Below are 25,456 nucleotides of genomic sequence, written 5' to 3' on the forward strand. Positions count from 1 at the left end.
AAAAAAAATAAAAAAATTTAATTGGCCCAATTATTTTTCGAACCAATAATGTTAGCAACTTCTTAACTTAAGGTTTTTATCATAATTCCAATCAGATTTGAGTATCCTTTTTTTATAAATAAAAAAAAGTAGACCAAAAATATTTGTCATCTCAAATATTTTGCGAACAAAAACTGATATTACTTCCAACATAATTGGGTTGTATGACAAATTTAGTTTTTGACTTTTGGCTTTTTTGTCCAAAAGAAATTTAAAAATACTACTTAAAGTTGGTAAAAATTGATTTTCAACTCAAATATATTGACAACAATTTTAAATTAGAACAATTGTTTTAAATATTTGTTAAAATTTTGAGAATAAACCAAAAGACAGTTTTATTTTTATAAATGATACAAATATGCAAACAATACTACACAAAATTGGTAAACACTTTTTTCGACTCTAATATCTCGAGAAAAAATGATATTAAATGTTGCTTTTAACATTGGAAACTATTAGAATCCTTCGAAATATGTATTAACATCTTAGAGCAATGATATTTACTTTTAGTTAATTTTCCAGAAAAATCAATTGAACAAAGTTTGTTTACAAAAAATAACGAAAACCTAGAAAAACAACAAACAAATGATACAAAATATTCTTGAGAAAAAAGAAAGTTATTGAATTCTAGCTTTTTTATCTCATACAAAATATTGGCATTAATATTTAGAAACAGTTTAAGAAACATCGACAGACGGGCACAAATGCGTGTCACATCCAAGTTTTAAGCTTTCCATAGGAATTTATTGTTATCGGTCATATTTGTCGTATTGAAAATTTTGACGATGACGTTTCAAGGTCCCTTGAATCTGAATAAAAGATTTGGTACGGGCGAGTGTACGTCCGTTCGTTACTAAGAAAGGTGTTTTTCGTCGTACATATCTCAAAAACCAGGAGAGATATCGACCTCAAATAAATAGTGTAATATAGATAATAATGCAGCAAGGACTCTCAAATTAAGTGGGTGGTTTTGTTACCATAGCAATTTAAAATATCTCACCAACTTATAACACTAGCGACTAGCATATATTACACTGTAATCTGATACCAAATAGTAAGTATATACGTTTTTTTTTTCAAAATCAGAAAATCTAAAAAAAATAATTGACTCCTCGAATATTTGATAAACAAAAAGTTATGTTATTTCCAAAATAATAATATGCAATGAAGAATAACGTTTTTAACATCTGGTAAGATTTTGATACAAATCGAATACATTTTTTTTAAATTAGAATCTAAAAAAATACCTAACTAGAACTTTGTTCAAATAGATTTTCGACTCAAATATCATTTCAAAAAATACAAATATTGGCCTTACACTAAAGGTTTTTTAATTGGCTCGAAAAGATTGTGGCGCCCCGTGGCGGCCATTTTGTTTTGGTGACATCTGTCAAATCAGTTGCTTATCCCAAATCATCACCGCAAGTTACACGGTAGAACAACACTTTCAAATGATAAAACTTTATTATCAAAATAAGTGGCGTTAACGAAAACGTTGCATGCATTGCACCCATTTTACAGTCAAATCTTCAAAGTTTGGCTGAACTCGAATCGTTTTTAAGAGGACCCCAATTTTCACCTCCTCAAAAAGTTACCGTTCGTTGTTGGTCCGTTCTTTTTTGAAAAGGACGTTAGTGAAGCGGTCACCGTTAACAGCAAAAACTACATAACGATAATATTGATAACTAATTTCTTGTGGATCAAACTGAACCATAAGGACTTGTGGTTCCAGCGAACGGTGCTGCGTGCCACACAGCAAACGCCACGATTGACATTGACAACATGTAACCGCCTTTATTAAAAAACTCTTTACAAAACACAAAAACCTACAAAAACAAAAAGAAACCGATAAGAAATGGTTTTCATCTCAAGTCTTTGGAGAATAAAGAAAAATATTGAATTCAAATTATTCGTCTTATACAAAAAATTGTTATGAATATTTTGTTAAGGTTTTAAGCAAGACAAATCGAGAGACAGGATAAGAAGTTATTAGTGTGGGTCACACCTCAGTCTTTCTTTTTTTTTTTAATTTTGGAAACCAAAAATAATTTGTGTTATTTTATTCATGATAAACAATTACGAAACATTCAACCTGAGACTTAAGATTTTAAAGGACTAAGTTTATAATGTATGTAGTTCAATAATTTTGTTCTTGGTCTAAAAAGTGTAATGCATTATGTTTTTCAGCAGGAACTCTAAATTTATTTGTTGAATTGTTGAAAATGAAATGACCTTAAAAGAAATCTTCTAAAGCTTTAGGCATAACACCCTAGCCGTACTGAATAATTTTAAATGTCTTCAATTTTAAATTTAAAGATCTTAATAGTTTTTATTGACTTAAAATGAATGGATCAATAAAAACTATGTATAGCAAATTATAGTTCTCATTTTTCAAAATAAAAACCATAAATAGATGAGGACTTTAAGGTATCAATTTTTCGATTGCAAAATATAATTTGATACCTCTATTTATTATAAAACTCTCTAAAATTTGACTCTGTATCCGCATCAATTTTATTATTGATATCGAAGACCCAATCAAAATTAAATTACATTTCTATAATATTGAACTATTTGATATAAATCTCTGCCTTTCCATACACATATTTTCCTACATATATGATAGATATACCTACAATCAAATAAAGAAAGTACCAAATGATGCCACTTGATTTAAATTATATTTGTACATCTTAACCGATGTATGTGCAAATCCAGAGACCGTGACAGATTGGTTACATTGTGTGTTGCAAATCAAAAAAATAAAAAGTATGCAACAGAAAGATTCAACATCCAAACAAGTGTAACTTTTTTTCATCTATTCGTTTGTTCATTTCCCCCAACCAACGAACCAACACCCGAGAAAGATGGTTTTCTATCTTTTACTATACTCGCTCGTATCTCTGCTTGAAACGTTCAAAGTTTTCATCAGGTGCGCAAAAGAAATCATCCGGTTGGATCGTTTCTTATTTTCCTGAGCTCAACTGCACATTTTTGACTGCAATTTTTACTTTTTTTTATTATTTTTTTCTCTTCAACAAATGTTATCATAAAACTACATTTTTTTAAATCTCGATGTCACAAGTAGAAATTGAAAATAAAATTTAAACAAAAAAAAACACAAAGAACTTCTCCGGAAGGAAGGATGTAACTTTGGAGAGTTCAAAAGAGTTTGTATAGAAGTTGCATATAGTTTATACGTCCCCACCATATAACCTCCCCTCTAGCATGGAGTTATAGGACTTATTTTTTTTTGTATTCTTTTGCTTTATAAAGATTAGTGCAACGGTCATATATAATATTCACAGACATTTAACATAAAGAAGTAAGTTGGGATTTGTAGAGGGATTCATATTTCATAATAATAATTCTCGGGTTGTTCATTTCAGCTTAAAAGAAAACTTCTGCCAATTTAATTTCTTATTTTTGTTCTTGTTCTTGTTCTTAGTCTTAATCTTATTCTGGTTCTTGTTCTTGGCAGAATTTCAATTGAAGTCAATGCTTGTTAGAAAGTACTTTTTACATAAGAAATAAGTTAAAACACTCATTGCCTTGCAAAATTTTTCATGAATAATTAAATTGGCACCTCAAAATAATACGAAACTATAACTTTTGAGTCAGTAAAAGAGATTAATTCTAAAAGACCCTGCCTGTAGGCAGAAGAAGTTCTGATCTTTTATCCATTTGTCACACAGGTAGGTTAACTACTTGACATTTAGATATGTCATACAGATATTTCCCATCAAATCCTTACCTCTCTAGATAGACATGTAGAGGTTATTCAATATTGGCCCCTTAAACTTTAACTCAGAAAGGTAAACTGTACATCATGTCGTCTCAACTATACACTAGTAGATACAACATCCAATATCTTCAATATTAAGATACCTGATAGTAGGGTACAATAATTATTTTCAACAAGTGAAATGATGACTTGACACCAGATTTCTAACTTTGGCATTTCTCATTCTCCCATTCGACATTGGATTGTCTGCAATAATTAATTAATTGTGGTAAACAAGGCAATTTTGGGTGCGTTTGTACTTTAATTAAAAGCCCATACGTTATATTAATGCATCATCAACAGCTTTATCATCGAAATGGCTTGAGAATTTGTGTAAAGCAAGAGCACCTACATGTTCATACATAGTTAACTATCTATGTTTTTACCTATTACCTGTCTACTCTGATTCTCCGACAAACTAACAATATATTAAACCTAATTGTAGATCCATCTTTGATTCTGGTAGGTATACAATTTTATATATATATATCTCTGATAGGTAGTTATGGTAATGATTGCAGGTATGTAGATATATTTTAACAAATAGCCAAGCACGTATTTGGCTTAATTATTATTGGCCTAATTCAAGAGGGGCCGCGAAGGATAAGTATATAAGATAGGCAGACTACACTAATAGTCAGGAGAAGTCATAAGGTTTAACAAGTCTTCTATGCTAGGTCGTATAGCTATACGATGACGAGCGACGACTACGACGAGCGACGGTACGTTCAACAGGATGTACATTGAGCTTGCATACCTGATGTTGAAATGGATATTATGGAAATGGATTAAATGAAATGACTACCTATTCGCTTTTATTGCTCCTAAATGTGAATTCTTAGAATCTTAAGTATTGGAAGCCGATTTGAAACTTATTTTAACTTATGCTGTTAAAAGGTTGCCAACATTTTTTTTATTTTGAATTTCAATGTGAATCTATACCGACCTGAAAATTTGTTTTGGATCTGACATACAAAAAGATTGTTTGAATAAAAAAACTTACTTAAATTTTCAGTGTCGAAAACTTTAAGAAAACCACAACCTTGTAAGGGCGTTGCTTGACGTTAAAATTGAAAGGGAATTCCACAAAATTTATTATTAAAAAAAAAAGCATCCAAAACTAAATATTTGATGAATCTAAAGAAAAGAATGATAAATAAAGTTAAAATAATAGAAGAAGAACAAAGTAGCAACACAGAAATAAGAATAAACAACCTTGAACGTTATTACATATGCCAATTAAACTTATTAACAAATACTGATCATACGCAGAAGTGTACACCAAAATTAGTATCGATGAATCTCTTCTTTGTTAGGTTAGAAATTACCTTTCGGACCACTTAATTCAAGTAGTATTGGACGGGTTCAAATCTGATATTCATAAAATAAACGCTGGTGTGCCCCAAGCCTCCGTTTTGTCTCCGACGCTCTTCCTTATTTTTATTAACACCTTCAGCATTCCACATTCGTGAGGTACGGCTAAAGAAAGAATCTCTGTACTTAACAGTACGCCCGAAATGGGCTCAAGGCTAAACTGATGGGCATTCCTAGTACGACGGGTATTAAAGTTTAATTGTTTGTTTAGGGGGATGATTGCAGCTGGCTATTTCAATAAAGCATTGTTTATAAAAATAACAATACAAAAAATGACAGGCTTGAGACCTTGCGGCGGTGTTCAAGAGAAGCAAATTTCTCAGTAAGAGAACTGTCTCCAATTAGTTTTAGAGCTCTTTTTTAATTCTATCTAGAACGCTATTGGAACACCAGTCCAAATATGAGAGTTATACTCCAGTTTTGAACGAATAAAAGCTTTGTAAATGATAGCGAGAGCAGAAGGGGTAAAAAACTTCTTGCATGGTCAGAGAAAACCTAAACACTTAGCAGCACTTTTGGCGATGTCAAATATGTGATATCTCCACATACCTAGAACTGATGCTTATTCAGTCTTCTCGATACAAGTACCACTCATGAGAAGCGGAATGGGGGGGGGGGGAATGACGCTTTTGAGACAGTAGACAGCATTTAGTTTTCGAAACATTAAATTCTACACGGTTTTTGATTCCCCATTGAACAATGCTGTCAAGATCAGAATTTAATGAGCTTATTATACAGCGCTGGTAGTTCACATCCAAATATCAAGGATCAGAATCTAAAAATGAACATGAGGGTACTGCCATCAGCGAAACAATTTATTGGGTTAGAAGTTTAAAAAAAAAAAAGATTAGACCCAAGGTCAATTCTATACTATCTTATGCTACAAAGTTTTTTTTTTTAACAATCAATTTTTTATAATAAATCAATTGAAGTTTATTTCACTGTTAAGATGAAGGTAATTCAATAGCAATGAAAAATGATGTAAGTCAATTTGGCAACCACTTCTACAATAGCAGCATCATATCATTTTCATAACAAATTTGCAACTGTATGTCCTTGATAACCTCAATATCTTAAATCGATCTAAGAATATTGGCATACATATCAAATTTTAAGTGACTTCTGGGAAAAAAGACTAAAAATGCTTATAATAAGAATACAAAATTTTGCGATTTAACGTCTCTTTTAAAATAAGAAATGCTAATTCCGTCCATAAACAATCATTAATAACTTTTCAATGGCACAATTCATTCACTGAACAGTTGTCCAATTTTTATCTTTTTTAAATGCCAACCGTAGGAGAATTTTCAACAATAATTCTTGGACTTTCTGAGCCGCAAATGCGACAACTCTTCATATTAACGTAGCTTCCGAAATTAGTCCTCATCATATCACAAATTCTAGTAGTATAATTATACTGAACCCGAAAAAATTACAAATTTTCGGTACTCGCTTTTATTTGTTTTTCCCGACAAAGAATTTCTGAGTTTGATACAAATCTTGAGTTAGATCTGTATTACCAATTCTTTATAACTTGAAAAAAATATGAAAACTTAGAAGACCAATATAAACCATAATTTACCGAATTTATCAGCACTTCCTTGGCAACATTGCATCACATTATCCATTTAACACACATTTTCGGTGAAGCTAATATAATTCTGTCTGTAATACCTGTTCCTGGAAATTCGTATCAATAAATGTGATTTATTCTTTACGATCCCCAACACAAGTGCAAGATTTATGCCAAAACTCCGCCATCGGCTATCGAGCCCTTGCGGATATAAGGATATATAATCTTAAGGTATTTCAATCGATCCTTTATACTATGTGCACCAATGTTCTGTTCATTCATATTATACGAGCAGGCACCAAATGCTTATCACGTCATTATATTTGATATATTCCAATCAAATTGGACTTAACGCTCATTTCGTAAACTTCTTAGGAATTTTTCACTTTGGATGGTGTTCGTTTGCGTCTGGCATCATCATCCCACAAACAACTTTCAATTCTATAAAGGTTCCGTATTCTTACTTCCACAAAAAGGTTCAAGAAAAAGATGAGGAAAACGAAGAAGAAAGAATAACAAAATTAAATAATAATAATAATAATTTTGCAATAAAAGCAAATTCAGCTGATAAAGCAAAAAGAGAAAGAAAAATATAAAAAAAACGTAGAATATTTCACCCTATGAAATGTCTATGAGCAGCAAAAGATACACCAAAACGAAAAGATAGCTTTTTGAACGAAAAAAAAATACGTGATTCATCACAATTGGGTGAAATTTAATGCGAAGAAGGGAGGGATTTCCTTCCCGGAAATCCTCTTGTGTTTTCTTTATACGTCAAAAAAGGATTTAGTTTGGCCCATCAGGCTATATTCTATATACCTACTCACTACGGTTAACTGACTTGATGCTGATGCTGATGATGGTAAATCTGTATTCAACGAAAATTCCGCCGTAGCGCCACAGCATTCTCAAGGAAGAATAATGATGGTTCTTTCTATCCTCCTCATTTTCTCTAAAGCATATAAAAAAGAGAATCCTTGTTAAGTTAAAAAGATTGTCACGATATCAATTAATATATTTTTTCTCGTATTCTATCGGCCTAGCCTGTCTTGTTCTCTGGTCTTGTGTTGGGCTCAGTTTCTTTGTTAAATGTTTTTTTTTTCCTTCTAGACAGTGACGGGCCTATTAATGATTAAATAAAGAAGACATTACTTTGTAAGGGCGCGAAACCAAAATCCTTACAATTCTTGTATTCAAATATTTACATATTTTTTCTTTTGCGATAAACACAAATTGTGGGAAAAAAAATCGATAAGCAAAAGCTCTTAAATTAAGGTTTTTTAGAAGAATTGAAAAAGGACATACAAAGAAAAGGGCCCTATTAAGACGATATAAGGTATAGGAATCTACTAATCCAGCTACGGGTCAATGCATAGGCAGACACACTAAACTTGGACAACGCCTCTTAACCTTATGGTTGGTTATAATACTTACTTAAGTTGTGACATTTTTTGGAGAAAGGGAAACTGAAATTGTTAATTGAATTATTTGCAATAATACCTTGAAGTTAGGGACACATACATGACTGTGTGAAGGTGATGACCCCTTAGTGACTGGGAGCGGAGAAAGAAGAGATGCGATTATAACACTCACATCGAAATAAGAGCAACAAAACCAATTAATTATGAGATTATTGTAATAATTATTGACGCATTTTTTTTGCACCCTTCAATATCTACCATAAGTCTCAAGGATGTCTATTTAACATTAATGATTGATTTATTTTCGTTAATAAGTGTGAACTGATGTCATGGTAAATGTTGCAATGTTTTTTTTTTGATACTCAATTAATTAGTTTTTATTTTTTTCTGTGGAGAAAGCTGTCCAGGAGATGAGGGTGTATATTTTGTTTTCATATTAGTATCTTAAAATATTACTTAATTGATTTTTGATACATACATTTTTGAAAAAATTGTATCCTTCAGGGTAGGACTAGTCAGGATTTTATTTAAACGTTGTAACTTGTAAGAATTTGTTTAGGGTTGACACTTTTTTCATACTCAAAATGAGAGGTCACTTGTTAATACTTTTTTAGCTTCAAGAATGTTAAATTTGCATGGCGAGTATTAGGAAAGGAAGTGAGGGTTTAAAGGAAGGATTAAACTGTGGTAAATTTGTTTACGTTCGTGTAGTACGGTAAAAAATTAATCTGTATTCTTAACAATGGTACCGCAGTTGGAATCGATTCTATACTGATGAACATTCTTGAAGGTTAATTTGTTTAAGGGAAGGAATGTGTCACTCATAGAAAATAGCAACATTTCTAAACTATGTTCAATGAAAGTATACAGAGTAATAGGTCCGTTAAAAACACATGTAACTTTGTGTGCCTTATCTTAGCAGTGGAAATAGTGCGTTAATGTCAATCGGCGTTGATATCAATCAAAGATAACAGAAACGGGCAATTAATAATAGATTTTCCATGTTGCGGTTTCAAAAGTATAGGGCTAGAATTTGACATCTGTTAAACTAAGTTCTTAAACCAATTTTTTTTTGTTCAATTGAAAGCTTGTAATTTACGAAAATCGATAGCTTAATTATCTCCAAATACAAACAAATTGGTAAAACCTACTACAAAAATGGTGATTCCACATCCACATATCGTGCTTTAAGAGTAGATCATGGTTTACATAATCGTCCAACTACTCAAGCAATTGGAAAAATAGAGAAGACATTTTAAGAAACTGGATTGATTACAGATATTGTAAGGCCTGTGATTTATCATTTCGCTGTAAGTAAAAGTGTTGCTCAAGACCCGAATGTGTCGATTCCCCGTCGTTCTCAGAAATTAGGACTGTCTTACTGCTCATTATGACGTATTTTGCATTTTGATTTACACCTTCATTCACATAAAGTCCAGCTCACACAAAAACTGAAGACAGCTGATCATTCAAATCGTCAAAAATGTTTGAGCAACAGGCAGTGGAAGGCGATTTTTCAAACAAAATATTCTTCAGCTACGAAACACATTTGTCACTTGTTAATAAATAAATTTGTCGTATTTGGAGTCTTGAGAATCCTCAACTAGTTGAAGAGACTTCATAACATCCACAAAAAGTGTCTGTTTGGTGCGGTCTTTGGTCTGAAGGTGTGATCGCACCTTATTTCTTCGTAAACGATGTACGATGAAACAACTGTCACCGTCAATTTGGAGCCTTATGGTGATATGATAACCGACTTTTTTTGCCTTCTATTGAAAAACACGACTTGGAAAATATGTGGTTCAACTAGACGGTGCCACATGCCAAACTTCTATAGCGAATATGGCGGTATTGCAGGAGACTTTTCCTGGCCGCGTAATTTCACGACGTGCCGATATCAATTGACCACCAAGATCATGCGATTTGACACCGCTGGATTTTTTTCTGTGGGGCTTATGCAGATAAACTTTTAACTCTTGAGTAGGTACTTAAAATCCAACATTCAGCAAGTTATGACCGTCTAATATGTGTCAAAAGTGGTCGAAAATAACCTTAGAAGAATCGATAATGGCGAAAATTCGAATGGTGTTAATTTAAAAAATGTAGTGTTTCACATATAATGTCAACGTTTAAACTTTACAATAAAAAAGATATCGTGAAAAAAAATTTATTATATGTATTTTATTTATGTTTACTTTTGAAACCTCAAAATGGATAACCCTGGATAATAATTCAAAATATCGCTATTGAGCGATTGAACGCCAATTATTTTGCATCTTAAAGGGTAGAAACAATTTTCGATGTTTTATCCTAATTTCCATATTACAAACAGAGTAAACTTTTTTTCAATTTTTTAATACCCTGTGTTTCGATCCTTAAAGTCTATAGAATTACATTTTACAAAAATTTACATGGAGCTTGCTTTGCCTATAATGTATTCAGCATGTTGAGTAAAGTTTAATTTTGAATCAAAAACCATACCAAGGTTTTTTTTGCGAAAGAAAGTTGGTGAAAAACAATGACTTGTTGACCTTAGACCATTCTCTTAGCCTTCTAAGATCATTTTATAAAAGAATACAACCATTTACAGATTTTATGCACCGAAAGACTTTTCATCATGATCAAAAAGAAGTCGAACGGAATTTTCAAAGTAGTCAGTGATGTCAATAATAAAGATATAAAATAGAAGTGGACCCAAGTGGGTTCCTTGGGGCACCTCTGATGATACACTTACAGGGCTCGAGAGTATTAATAGATACGAATTGTGTACGACATTTTAAGTATGAAATCATTTATTTCAACATACTTCCCTAATATAAAATACTGTCAAGCTCAGAATGTAATCAATGTATCAGTGCCATTGATTATCCATATCTGAAAAGGAGGCTTGTAAATGTAAAAGTTAGTATGATTAGCTGATGGTAATGTCATAAGCTAAGAAGGTATTGGAAATTTATCCGAATTTGTATTTGTTGTGTTTATTTTAAGCAAAAACTTCTCTTTAATTAACCTAATTTGTATTTCTGGTTAAGAGCAAAAGCTTTAATCCTTATCAATAATATAAAACCATTTATTTCTAACAAACTTCTTTTTTTTATAGTTCCAATTTTGTTTTGTTTGTTTGTTTTTGAAGACTATCGACCACTCCTTTTGGCAATCATAATAATTTATAAGTATCGATATATGTTTGTAAAAGCCATAAATAAAACCAATCGTTTAATTAAAAACCCCTTGAAAGACGATCATACTTAATATAATCATTTCCACTGCAACAGCTGTTGCTGCCACTTTTATGGCAAACTTAACTATTTTTGTCCAATTTAATGAGTTTATTGCCAGAGTAATAAAATATAGCTCATGTTCGCATATATTGACAAAGTGTCCGTGATTTCTTCTATTCCAATAATTTATTTATCCATGGCTTTGAAGTGTTATAAAAAACTCAAATAGAAAATAGAAATATATGAACATACAAAAAATAAATCAAGACAAGTCTCCCTCAAAGTGTATTTATAGTGTATACCTCTGCTGACTACTCTTCAAATTGTGCCAACATTAACATTGTGTCATGCTTGCTGAATAAAAGTGTCAGATGACTTGAGGTGAATGTATATTTCCCTGACAGTGACAAAAAGCCATCACTTTGTGTGTGCAATGCAGTGCAGCATTCTACTTACCAAAAGTATATAGTGACAAAATAACTGAAAAAGAAAACATTTTTGTTTTTCTTTTTTTTAATTTGAAAGACGTGCATTTATGTTGTAAGTTGGTACACTTTTACTTAATTAATACTCCATTTGATTTACCATGAAAGCCCATTTTTGGATTCGGTAGTTAGAGCAACGTAAATATTTAAAGACATTGTTTTCGTTATTATAAAAATGTATAAAAACGCAATACTAATTATCACATTAATAGATATACGAGACGAGTAATAATGACTCACACTCTAATTTATTTGACACCATTTCAAATTATGGAACAGTTGGTCATATTTTCAGTTTAGCGACCTTCGAATGCGAAAAGTTTTATTACTTGAGCAATAAAATTAGTCATAAAATATCACAATATCCGAAAACTTTCAGGAAGTCTTTATGAACTAGAGGAGGCTTTTGAAAACGGCTTTGTTATTATTTGTGATTTGAAAATATAGGTTAATAGTTCTTTCTTATAAAAAGAAACATTTTCGAAAGTATCATTGGTTTATCATTTGTGAAAAATTGACATTTTATAAACAAATTATTATATGTATTCATTTGCATAATGTTACTACCTAACTCAAGATGTTGAAATTAAAAATTGATCTATTTACTTGTGGCCAGTGGGTTATTTCTTAAATACATTTAATGGTTATTGTAAGCTTACAAAATACACTCAAATCTGAACTTAAAACTAAAAAGAGAGGCTGGGATGCGACCCACACTGATAACTTCCCATCCCGTCTGTTGATTTGTCTTGCTTAAAAGGTTTGTAGGTTTTTTGTGTTGTGTTAAAAAAGTTGTCTGTTGAATTACTGTTCTTAAAATCATTTCAAAATTATTAACAATATTTTGCATTTGATGAAATAGATTGCTTTCCAAATCTAATTTTGTAAATGAGATTTTTAGTCGAAAAACAATTTTTACCAATTTTAGAAGCATTTCTTAAAAGTTTTTATTTCTTATACAAACAAATACAAATTGAATGAATGAAACTAATTTGAAGTCAATATCATTTGTTGTTCACGAGATATCGAGAACCGAACATCAAATTTTACCAAATTTGCGTACTATTTTTTTGGATTTAATGAAAAAAATGAGTTACTGAATGTCGAAAACAATATTTTTTGTGAGACAAAATTAGTTTATAATTTTTGAAAAGATATTTGTGTCGAAAGTACATTTTACCAAGTTTTAGGATTGTTTTTTTTCTCAAGTTTTTATTTTTTGTAGAAAACAGTCGATTCGATTTTTCTCAACATTTTACCAAATGTGGAAAATAATATTTCTTAAAAGACAAACAAACATAAACGACAAATAAAAACAAATAATTTTGTATATATCTTATATTAACACACAACGGGAGACCCAAAACCATCAAATATGAGTCAATTTTGAGTCCAGTACAACACCTAGGCCAGAATAAATTTGTTCTCTATTCAAACACCACGATTTCAACACATTGTCTTAGATTCTTCAATATTTAAAATCGAACGGTTTTAGTTGCACCATTCCCAAAATTGATTTAGATATTCTTGTAGCTCTTTACAATTTTGTATGGATCTAAAAATTGGAAAAATGTTAACATGATCTGCATTGATTAGCGATATAGTATTTACAATTTTGTATGGATCTAAAAATTGGAAAAATGTTAACATGATCTGCATTGATTAGCGATATAGTATTTAAAACAGAAGGCAAATTCTTAATAAAAAAATTTAACAGCAATGGACCAAGGTGACTTCCTTAAGGTACACCAGAATTGGTTTAAATTTAAATGAAGGCTTACTGATGAACATGACGCTATAATATCTGTTGTTAAGATACGATATATGCGTAATTTATTAAGAAGAATTTCAAGACCTTATTTGTTAAATGCCTTACTAAAGTTTGTAAAGATGCAATCGACTTGACAGTGTTTTTGGAATAAACTAGTAATTGTAGACTTTCTTTTTAAAAACCCATGTTGATTTTAATATATATTAGAAGAACAATTAAAAGAAATTATGTCAAAGACAAGGGATTCAAACAATTACGTAAAAGCAATTAATATTGGATAGCAGGACGATAATTCGTAACTTAATTTTTAGAACCTTTTTATGGACTTGCGTTAGGTATAAGGCTCGGGATTAAGAACATTTTAGAGACACGTTGAAAAGAAGAAAAAATGGGAAGAAAATATAAGACACACATTTTTTTAACATAAATGATAGTATTCAATCAGGACCAGGACTGAAACATTCATTTAGCTTTTAAATATTGTCACGTATAGAGGAATTAGAAATCGGAAAATGTATTGATGTAAGATGACTGTATTCTTGTGTGATAGAATATATAAGAGAAGGGGTGCAAAAAAAATGTTCAAAGGCAATCTTAAAATAATCTACTAATAGGTAAGATATCGACTCTAGAAGATAACTTGATGATGATGAGTTTTGAAAGGTTTTACTAGCTGGATATTCATCAAATTTACGTTAACTATTAACGTATCTCCAAAACATAATATGTAGGCTTAGATCACACGCAGTATTTACTCAGCATGGGACCACTAAATGATTGTTGGTCAATTATTGACTAAAGGTAGGTAATACGCTATATTTTTGAAAAAGAAACAGCCTATGTCTGCCTTCTCATCCACAGTTTTTCGGGTTTAAAAAAATTTGTCCCTGGCGCATTACATTTTACACAGTAATTATTTAATACCAAATATCGTTATGTAACGCTTCCTATGACTATATGGTTGTTTTCAAAAAAGTACGCACCAATTACTTTACCGGCACAAAATCCACACCTCGCGTGGGTTGGTATCGTTCCATATACGGCAATAATGCTTGTTAACACAGCAATTCATCCAAAAATGCGCCTCGTCACTAAAGATGATTTTTCGGCCGAAATTCGGGTCCTATTATAAACGATTCGAAGCTAAACCAGTGAACAAACGGCGTCTTCTATAGTCATGAACTTTGATATGGTCAGTTTGATCTTGTACGGGTGTAGGTCTAAATCCCAACGCGAAATTAGCCAAGTTGAAGTCTGCGAAAGGCCGTCTCCAAACCGGCCGTTTCAAATTTTGGCCACCAAACATTGAAGAGTCGATTGTGAAGGGACACCACGTCTACCGTAAAATGGGAGCAATGCGCGCAATGTTTGCGTTAACAAACACTCATTTTAATAATAAAAGTTTTATCATTTGAACGTGTTATTCAATCGTTTAGCTTGACATGATGATTTGGAATAAACAACTGAATAATAAACAAAAGATGGCCACCACGAGGCGCCAAATTCTAACCGACCAAATTTAAAAAATGTATATAAACCAGATATTTTTTGTTTTTTTAACATTTATTTTTCTGGTTTGGTAATGTTTTCTGACACAATCATCACTTCGACTTTATGGAAATTCCGCAGTTGAATTTTGATTTTTTCCAAGCCTCAAACAAATACCTATGATTTGTCTAATGTGTGAACTAGTGACATCACAATAATAATAAAGAATAAAGCCAAACTAAAGGACGTGTGATTTTCAATTTGTCAATACTTTTTCGCTTGAAATCATTTTTAAAACATAATGGCAAACCCTTATCTTTTTAATAAAGCTGAACTCTCTACCATAACATAAAATTTTTTGATTTTATTTCTTCTTGAAACCGCACGTCTAAGAAAACATCCAGTTCAAACTTTATTAATGGTCAAAAAGTTTTTTTTTTTTATTAGTTTTCTTCTATTCGATTTAATATATTGTGTAATATACATTAAATCGAAGAAAACTACTACCATAAAGTTATTGAAAGTGTTTCTCAAAACGCATCATATTTTTTCAAAGTTTTTTTTATTACCTATTACAAACTTTTTTATAACAAAAAATTCTTTAAAGTCAAAAATTATCCACCAACATCAAGTATATATAACAAACAACAATGTACCTACCTATCAAAATCATAGCCTTGGCTTGCCTCTATAGCATCCCTATAATTCTTATGCCTTATCCCATCAGTTAACAAAACGTTAACTATAAGATATCCCTCTCACCCATTACTGTCTGTCTTCAAATCTTATTTAAAATGTCAAAACATAACGATATCATTAAAAGAAACTAATCTACAAAAGTAACATGTTTAATTCATGAGATGAAAAACACTTCAAAGCTATAAAAGACCACAGAGACTGAGAGTGCTATGTTTTCTACTTTTAGACTCTAAGTAAGTCTATATCTACATTTATGGTATATATAGTATCTATACATCTACCAAAAAGTTCTTTAATAATTACTGTTATTTATTTCTATATGCTGGCCGTTCGTCAAGTTAAATTATTTCCAAGGGAAAACATACCCATTCATATAAGAAAATCCAAAAATCTTATACAAAGAACATAGCTATGTAGATTGTAGGTATTATAAGTAGGTTTGTAGGTAAACCGTCAGAACTTAGTGGAGTTAAGGCCGAGCAGTATGAGAAGTTTTGTTTGGAAGTTGGGTTGATATAAAACCTCCTCCTTACAACTCATTTACATTTTTGTAAATGGTAGGCGGTTTGTTTGGTACTTGTTTTTTTTAAGGCTATTTCAGGTCTTATTCAAAAAAAAAAACTTTAAGGAAGCTGCAGAGGTTATTTATACAGTGCTGTATCTTAGTGGTATACAAAATTTATAAAATTCTTAATTTTGCAAAGTTTAGACATTTTGAGCGTTAAGAGTTTACGACATATTTAAAGAATTTTTACCAACTTTCAATGTTTACTGTGAACTCAGCTTTAAACAGATCACCAATATATCAAATTGTTCAAAATTTTTCCAATGACATTTATCACCTTGGAGAATTTTCTCCGGAGCCCATCGAAGAACCTTCAAAATGTCCTTAAGCAAAAAAGGGAAAAAGGCATAGCGATGCCCAATTCTTGAGAACTCCGAGCCGCCGTGGGGCTCTGGATTTAATGTTTTTAAAGTTGCTATCACCGACTCCTACTTTTGATAGAAAATATTTATAATAAGCATACGTTCGCATTTATGTACTTAACCATAATAAAAATGTTCAGTTTAGCAAAAATATTGACATAGACTGTTTGATGATTAGTGAACTAGTGCGATCACAAATTACATTCAAAGTTTTTAAGTCTTTATATGAAAATCCGACATAACTACAATTTAAAGGAACACCTCTTCAACTGCGAAACGTATTTTTCATTTTATAAACATCGTTATAAACCGTTTTTTTTTTGTACATGATATTTACAAAAACGTAAGAAAAGATCGATGCATAAGGTCAATGGAAGTTTGATTTCAAGTCAGCAAATTTAATTTCTGGTTTAAAAATAAAACAAAAAATAGCTGAAAAAGACACTGATAACTTCCCATCCCGTCTGTAGATTTGACTTGCTTAAAAGTTAGTAAAAAAACTACTTAATTTTCTTAAGAATCCTTTCTGCATCTTTCAAAATTTAACAAAATTTATTTGAAGTCTATATCACAACTGGTTCTTGAGCTATGGATGACAAAAAACGTCGCAAATGTACGTAGACACGCACGCACATACATACATCTCTCTAAAAATATTTTATTTCGACCTTAGGGACCTTCAAATCTTATTTCATTATTAAGTTTAGACTTTTCCATTAACTATGAAAACTAATGCCATTTACATGACAGAATTGGAACTGGGTTAAGTTTAACCACTTTTTCGAACATTTCGGTCGGTTCTTCGCCATAACTTCAGGAATGTTGTCCTCTATTGCCATCGAATAACGTCACTTTCAAATGCTGCGAAAGCAAAAAACTGATAAATCCACGTCATCAGCAACACTTGCATTTGCAGTATAAGTATATTTAAATCTGAGCGTGTATTACTAAAGAACAGGCCTTCTTTAAAATGTTGCTAATAGCTCATCGCATTGTTCAATTTGACAAGTTTAAACTGTCAACGCTACCAACTTAAAACGAGAAGAAATGAATAACCCAATGGTCAATATTGACAGTGACATTCGGTACATGATTTATTACGTGCCATTTTTATTGTACCATTTTTAAGCCACCCAAAAGTGATGCTAGTACCCGTAGCATGATTTGTTAGTTCATTGGACTATCATGCCAGCATTCTTGGGTTCGATCTCTGCCAATGTCATCTAAAGTTTTTTTATTCAATCCAAGAATAATTCTTGTCATGAATAGTGCTTTCCCAAATTAGCCGTTCGGATTCGGATTAAACCTGTAGGACCGCTTCATCAGTGAAAACAGTACTCGCACAAAGGAATGGTTGAAAGTTGTAAGTCACTAGGCCCTAGTTCGCAACGGACTGTTGCGCCACCCAATTTATTTTGTTTTAGAAGTTAAAAATTCTTTAATGTATAAACTACATTTTCCTTTAAGACATAAAATCCTTGAACTTCTTCAGTACTTTCGACATCATTGCTTGTGTCTTTGGACTACCAACTCGCTTTTCACTGACTGATAATATCCCTGCCACTAGGTCATTTGTTCTTTTTTAGTTACTTTTCCACCTGGAATAGACTTATACTACCTACTGCTCTGCTCTGGTTAATATAAGGTTTAAAGGTATGATGTTCTTAGAATTAAACAAATGTGTTGGTTTTTCACTTTCAACTGGAATTTAATGTAACATTTCAATTTCAAGATGCGACTTAGAGATATCATACAGGCCATCTACCATCGCATCCAGGGTCCACTTTCGGTGTATCCGTACAGAATATTCTGGTATCCAACAAACACTAAGGTATTTGCTAATGTAATGATGCCGTTAAAGGAAGAAGATTTGATGTCATCCCTAAAGGCCTAAGCTATCAGCAGAATAGTCTTCTTTTGCGTATCTTGTATATTTAACATTTCTTTTTTTTTATGGATTTTTTATTAATTTCTTTAAAGCTTTTCCAGCCTTAGAATTTTATACGTATTTTTTAATTCCAGGTCCGTTGAACTCATCGCTTTAATTGCAATCTCGTGTACATTCTTTCTATTTATGCATACAAAAAATTTGAATACACGTCTTCGTGAGATGGAGGTAAAATTGCAGCCCTCAGAATTTTCAGCACTTGGCCTCACTGGAGAACATCATATAAGTGGAGGAGGTGATGGCTCTAGTAAGTATTCTAAATTATTTTATATATGTATAATATATACTTGTGTATATCTTTTGCATGCAAAGACTTAAATGTATCTACAAATTTATATAGTATATAAATCTTCATGTGTCGTTTCGTTAATGAGAAAACGAATAGAGATGTTACTATAGAGACTTAATTAGCATTCTTAAGAAGAAAAAGAAGAGTGCTTTATAAATATATATATGCCACCTACTAATGCAGTAACTTGCGTATACATATAAATATGTATGCTTTAACATATCCATATGTATATGTATAATTATAAAAATATACATTTCAACAGCTCTTTTTGAAAAATAATAAAGAGTCACCTGCTTTTTGCAAAGGCTGCACAAGCACATGTTTGATTCTAAGAAAGTGATGTTGATGAAGACGATGATGATGATGCTTAAAGGACGAATAAAATTGTAAGAAACAGTTATGTTTGTTTTTACTTACAAATAAGATGTTTTTTTTTTTGTTTTTTTTTTCTTTGGTATACGAATACGACTTTGTTATTCATTTATAATGTTTTCAGACTAAGAAAAGTCATAATTAAGATGATAATTACATCAAAATAAGCAAATTAGAAGAAAATAACAATACTAACTAAGGCACTAGTTACATGGAGTTGTTATTTTTGTTTGTCAACACTTATGTATATATGTACATACCTTACAAGTGAATAATTGATGGATCAATTGTACACGAGGAACTATTATAGATCAGTGTTTTGGTAACAACGCAACAGGTTTTAGATATAATTATTTAAATTGGTGTAATAAAAAAACTTCGCATGAATCAGAATTTTGTACCATAAATAATATTTTGTTTTATATTTTTTGTCTGAAAATCAGTGGCAGGATGGGATGCGACCCACATTGATAACGTCCGATCCCGACTGTCGATTTGACTTGATTAAAAGTATGTAGGTTTTCGTGTTGGGTTAAAAAAGTTTTCAGTTGAATTATTCTTGAAAATTTTAAAACTACCAACAATATTGTTCATATAAAGAAAAAGGTAAGTTTTAAAATCATGTTTTGTCGAAAACAAATTTTTACAAATTTTAGTAGCATTTCTTAAATTTTTCGGATGAATGAAATTAATTTGAGAGTTATCAAGAACCGAACATCAATTTTTACCAAATTTTCGCACTATTTTTTTAGATTTTATTTTTTTATAATAAAGAATATTTCCTGTGAAATAACAAAAGTCCTGTGTGAACTAGGGCCTCACCCAACAAACTTCTCCATCTAGCTCGGTCCCTAGATGTCTCCAGTTTCGCGCTCCAAGTTGGGTGTGGTCACCTTCATCTTGTGCGCGCCACCTGATCCGCGGTCTTCCTCTACTGCGCTGTCCTGTGGGTGCGGATTCGAAGACTTTCCGGGCCGGAGCATTGGCTTCCATGCGCTCTACGTGACCCAGGCATCTTAGTCGTTGGACTTTTACCCTTCTGGCTAGGTACAGCCGTACAGCTCGTCGTTCCATCTTCTCCTCCACTCCCCTTCGATGCATACGGGACCGTAGATCACATGAAGAACTTTTCTCTCGAAGCGACCCAAGGTGCTTTCATCCGCTTTTGTCATAGTCCATGCTTCTGCACCGTATAGCAGGACGGGGGTGATAAGGGTCTTAAATAGCAACATTTTAGTCCCTCAGAAGAGGACTTTAAGACTCAATTGCTTTCTTATTCCAAAGAAACAGCGATTAGCAAGAGTTATTCTGCGTTTGATCTCAGCGCTGGTGTTTTTCTCTGCGTTCACAGCGGAGCCTAGGTAGACGAAGTCCTTGACTACCTCAAAGTAACGTCTGTCGATTGTGACGTTTTGACCAAGACGTCGTCGGTGTTGTATGTCCTTTTATGTACTTCGTTTTACCCTCATTAACCGTTAAACCCATTTTTGCCGCCTCTAGCTCAATACTCACAAAAGCTCCATTGACATTACGCTGAGTTCTTCCGGTTTTGTCAATGTCATCAGAATATGCCAGTAGTTGGACAGACTTTTGAAAGATAGTGCCTCTAGTGTTGACGTGTGAGCTCTGCACGATGTTAAAAAAACACATGACACCTTGTCTAAAACCTTTTTTGACATCGAAAGGTTCTGTTAAAGTGTCTCCAACCTTTATGGAGAAGCGTGAATTCTCCATGGTCATCCTGCACAGACAGACGAGTTTGGGAGGAATGCCAAAACTAAACATTGATCTATACAGATCTATCCCTATAGATGCTGTCATATGCGGCCTTGAAATCAATGAAAAGATGGTGGGTGTCGATTTGGTGTTCTTGGATTTTACCAGGATCTGCCGTAATGTGAATATTTGATCAACTGTGGACTTTCCAGTTCCATTCATCGGGCATGCTTTCTTCCGACCATATCTTACAGATAAATTGGTGCTTGCTCCTAACCAACTTATCTCAAGCTGTTTTAAAGAGCTCGGCATTCAAGCCATTCGCTCCAGCGGCTTTATTAGACTTCAACTTAGATATGGCAATCTTTACTTCGTCTAAGTCGGGAGGACTGCATTGTTGGCTTTCGTCGTCTATATTGAATAGATCATCCTGCCTGACAGCGGAATTCAGTTCTGCGTCGCCGTTATACAATCTGCAGAAGTGGTAATTCCATATCCTCAGCATTGACATCGGTTCCACTATGATGTTTCCACTTTCGTCTTTGCAGCCTTCGGTTCTAGGTTTTTGTACCTGCGAATTTCGTTTCATATGTTCATAAAACTTTCGAACCTCATTCTTCCTTTTATACCTCTCAACATCTTCGACCGCACGCTTCTCATGCCCTCTCTTTTTACTTCTGAGAAGTCGGCGTGCCTCTCGCCTCTTCTGCTCATAGAGCTCACGAACAGATCTCGTCCTTTTATGCAGCACCGCTTTGCGTTTCTGTTGTATGGCTGCATTTGCCTGCCGACATTCCTCATCAAACCAGGGGTTCCTTGTTAGTGGCTGTTTGAAACCCAGCACATCAGAGGTGGCTTGCCACTGGTTTTCGATACATTGTGTTGGCGGCAGAGAACTTTGAGAGAGGTTACTTGTAACTCGGTCGGAAAAGGATTTGGCGATCTCTGGCGATTGTAGCCGTTCGAAGTTGTACCTTCTCCCAGCACCTTCCTGTTTTGCCTTGGGTCTGGAAATCCGAAGTGGCTACAACGAGGTAGTGGTCCGAGTCGATGTTAGCTTCTCGGAAAGTTCGGACATACATAATGCTGGAAGCGCGTCTGGCGTCGATCGTAATATGGTCAATCTGGTTGACGGTAGATTGATCTGGAGAAGTCCAAGTTCCCTTGTGGATGTTGAGGTGTGGAAAACGCGTACTGGCTACCATGACGTTTCGCCCCGCAGCAAAATATATGAGCATTAATCCGTTCTCGGAAGTGTTGTCGTGCAATCTGTTCTTCCCGATTATTCCACCAAAGATGTCTTCCCTTCCTAGCTTGGCATTAAAATCGCCCAGGACTATTTTAATATCTTAGCTAGGGCACTGCTTATATGTTTTGTCTAGGAGCTCGAAGAACATATTTTTGGTGTTGTCGTCTTTCTCTTCTGTGGGGGCGTGCGCGCATATCAGGCTAATGTTGCCGAATTTAGCCTTAATGCGTATGGTCATGAGGTGCTCATTGATGCACCTATAGCCCAAGACGTTTTGCCTAAGTCTGGCTCCAATGACGAAGCCGCATCCAAATAAGCGCTGTTGGTTTTTGTGGTTGCAGTCACCATAGTAAATATCGCAGTTTTTCATCCTCTTTTTGCCCGGCCCATCCCATCGTATTCCCTGGATGACGGGGATATCTGCTTTATAGCGGTCTAGGGCCGCCGCTAATTCTTCGGCAGCACGTGGTCTGTTAAAGGACATAACATTCCACGTGCATATCCGAAGTTCGTTGTCGTTTATTCGTTTGCGTTGGTTGTCAACAGTAAATCCGTCCGTATCCGAGGCTTGTTGGTGCTTCGCAATTATGAAACCTTTTACGTGGCCAGGAAGTCACCCCGACGCACAACTCCCAACCTGGAGGGCCAGATCCTAAGTATAACTCCAAGCTCCTTATAAGCCTGGGCTCCAAATAAGTCGAAGAAGCCCTATAAGGTGTTCACTAAGTAGTTCAACCTTACTGGAACTGTAGACGCCACCGTTGATTCCATCTCGGGAATTGCTCCGCTGCCGTCTGGATAAGGAGAGGTGCCTCTCCCCACCTCGCTCTTAAACTATCTCAATACTATTAAGTGATCAAAAATGTAAACTTTGATAGGTTTTCATGTTTCAAAAGTGCATTTATAGAATTTTCATCTGAATATCTTAAAGTTTTACTAAACATATAAAATATCTGTGTTTTAAGGGCACTAATAAGAACCTAACATCTTCTTTTTTTCATTTATTATTATTATTTAACTGCCTATCCTATAACTTCAATAGATTTATATTTACGAACAAGCATAAAAGTAAATCAAAATATTTTTTTTTATAAAGAGATCAAAATATTTACAGAAAATCAGTTAAAAAGACTTAATTTTGTTATTATAATCAACATCATACACATGCAAAAATTAAGAATGTTTTTTCTAGTTCAAAGGATTCCTTCAAGAAGTTCTTAAATTCATTTTCCATACTTCATAAAAGACGATTTTTCCATGTATGGAAAGAAAAAAAAACAAAGTTCAAAGAGTAGGTAGGTACATGTAGAAGATATGGTTACAAACATTACGTTTTTAAGATACACTCTTTGTGAAAGATTTTTTAGTTGTTGTTGTTGTAACATCTTTTGATGACGAATGTATTGAACCTTAATTTAAGTAGGTATACAAATTGATAATCTTCAAAGCAACATCCTTTCAATCATATTAAATCTACTACCATCAGCTCCTATACCGTTTCTATAGGTAAAGAGAAAATCCCCGTTTGCAAAAAAAAAGGAACATCGCCCCATCACGACAAGGCGACTAACGTAAGCCCTTGAAAATTTCACGATTGGTAAATCTTTAGAAAAATATATTCTACATGTTAAGTACCCTAAATAAGTACTTATGCATGACGTACGTATTTGAGTAAAGCTGTGAAGATTTTTTATGGGATTTTAAGTTATTTGTTTTTGTGTGTGTTTTTGTATGATTTTTTAATATGTATGCTCGTAGATGCCAATTTACGTATTGTTAATAAAGTCCTTAAAATAAAATACCTAAATATCTATAAGGGATGTATTGTAAATAAGTTGATTGATTGAATACCATAAGTCGTAGTTCTTTAAAAACTCTACAGAGAAGGACTAATAGATGGAAAATTAACTCAACAATATTCTAATCTTCTGAAATCGTCCTGCTTTTCTGGTTTTATAGGGTGAAATGGGGTATATACAAGCATTTTATATCCCAAATTTTATATACTCTTCTTCATGGTGATATCAGTAGTGGTGGTTAAATCAGTAGTTTTTAAAAGATTATTTAAAAAAATGAACAGTAGTGATTTCTTTTCAATTTTGTTCTTTTAATAGGGTAAAGTGGGGTAAAATTAAACAACGTGGTGAATCGAAAGTCATTTCAATGAGAGATATTTTTATAAATTAACATATTATTAAGATAAAGTATGCAGATAGGTAAGCAAATGTTACTATATTATTACAAAATGACAAAAAATAGCTGCCCTGAACTGTAAGCCGGTATATTTCAAATAAGAAAAATGTTTTGACAAAGGATCTTAAAATACTTTCGAAAGATAAATCACTTTCAAATAATGTGTTGCCTTTCTGAAACAATATAATTAAAAATTGGGATCATAAGCTATTTAACAGTGTGCCTTTTTCTCTGCACTTGACATTGCTTTGTTTGTATATTGTAAAATTAGCTTTGTACGTTGACCCATCGAAATTGAACGTCAATTTATAATGGTTGTCCTTTCATTTTAGCTTTAGAATATCCCCAATATTCAACATCTGCTTTTAAAACGAAGTGCAATCTCAAAGTGCATCCGGTCGTATACTTCATAGTTTTTTTTTATTTGATTGCTAACAATATCCCTTAAAAAGTATCATTTTAAAAATTCAACAAAAACAAACAGTATATTCTAAAAAGTCTCAAATATTGTTCCTTTGTAGTCTGAAATGTCATTTGCATAATATTCCTTTAGCGTTCAATAATAATAATAATAATACATAATAATAACGTATCTGTTAAGCACAGACAATAAACCAGGTCAATAACTCATTAGATTATAGAACGCGCAAGCCATTCTTACACCTATAACATATCTAACAATATCTACATAGATGTATAACAACTTATTCGCATTCACCCTAAAATATTCTATGTTCGATGCTGTATAATATCATTCAATATGAAACAAAGGAAATTGTGATTTATATTCCCGTACTTGACACCCTTTAACGCAAACACACAAAACAAGCTAACAGCAGTAGATATGTTCTATTCCTATAAGCTATACAACCTACAATAGGAATATATCTATAAAGATAAACCT

At 32.9% G+C, this 25,456-nt stretch overlaps 1 protein-coding gene across 5 annotated transcripts in view; it reads left to right on the top strand.

Moving 5' to 3' along the window:
* LOC129946264 (heparan sulfate 2-O-sulfotransferase pipe) overlaps positions 1 to 25,456 on the top strand; it is a 163,072-nt gene that overhangs the window by 79,430 nt on the left and 58,186 nt on the right. For all 5 annotated transcript variants that reach the window (XM_056056395.1, XM_056056391.1, XM_056056393.1 and 2 more), the window contains exon 2: positions 18,805 to 18,977. In XM_056056395.1, coding sequence (XP_055912370.1) covers positions 18,857 to 18,977 — 121 coding nt within the window. In that variant the 5' untranslated portion in view covers positions 18,805 to 18,856. The remainder of the gene's footprint in view (positions 1 to 18,804; positions 18,978 to 25,456) is intronic.

This window comes from Eupeodes corollae, chromosome 2, assembly GCF_945859685.1.
Source record: "Eupeodes corollae chromosome 2, idEupCoro1.1, whole genome shotgun sequence".
Taxonomy (NCBI): Eukaryota; Metazoa; Arthropoda; class Insecta; order Diptera; family Syrphidae; genus Eupeodes; species Eupeodes corollae.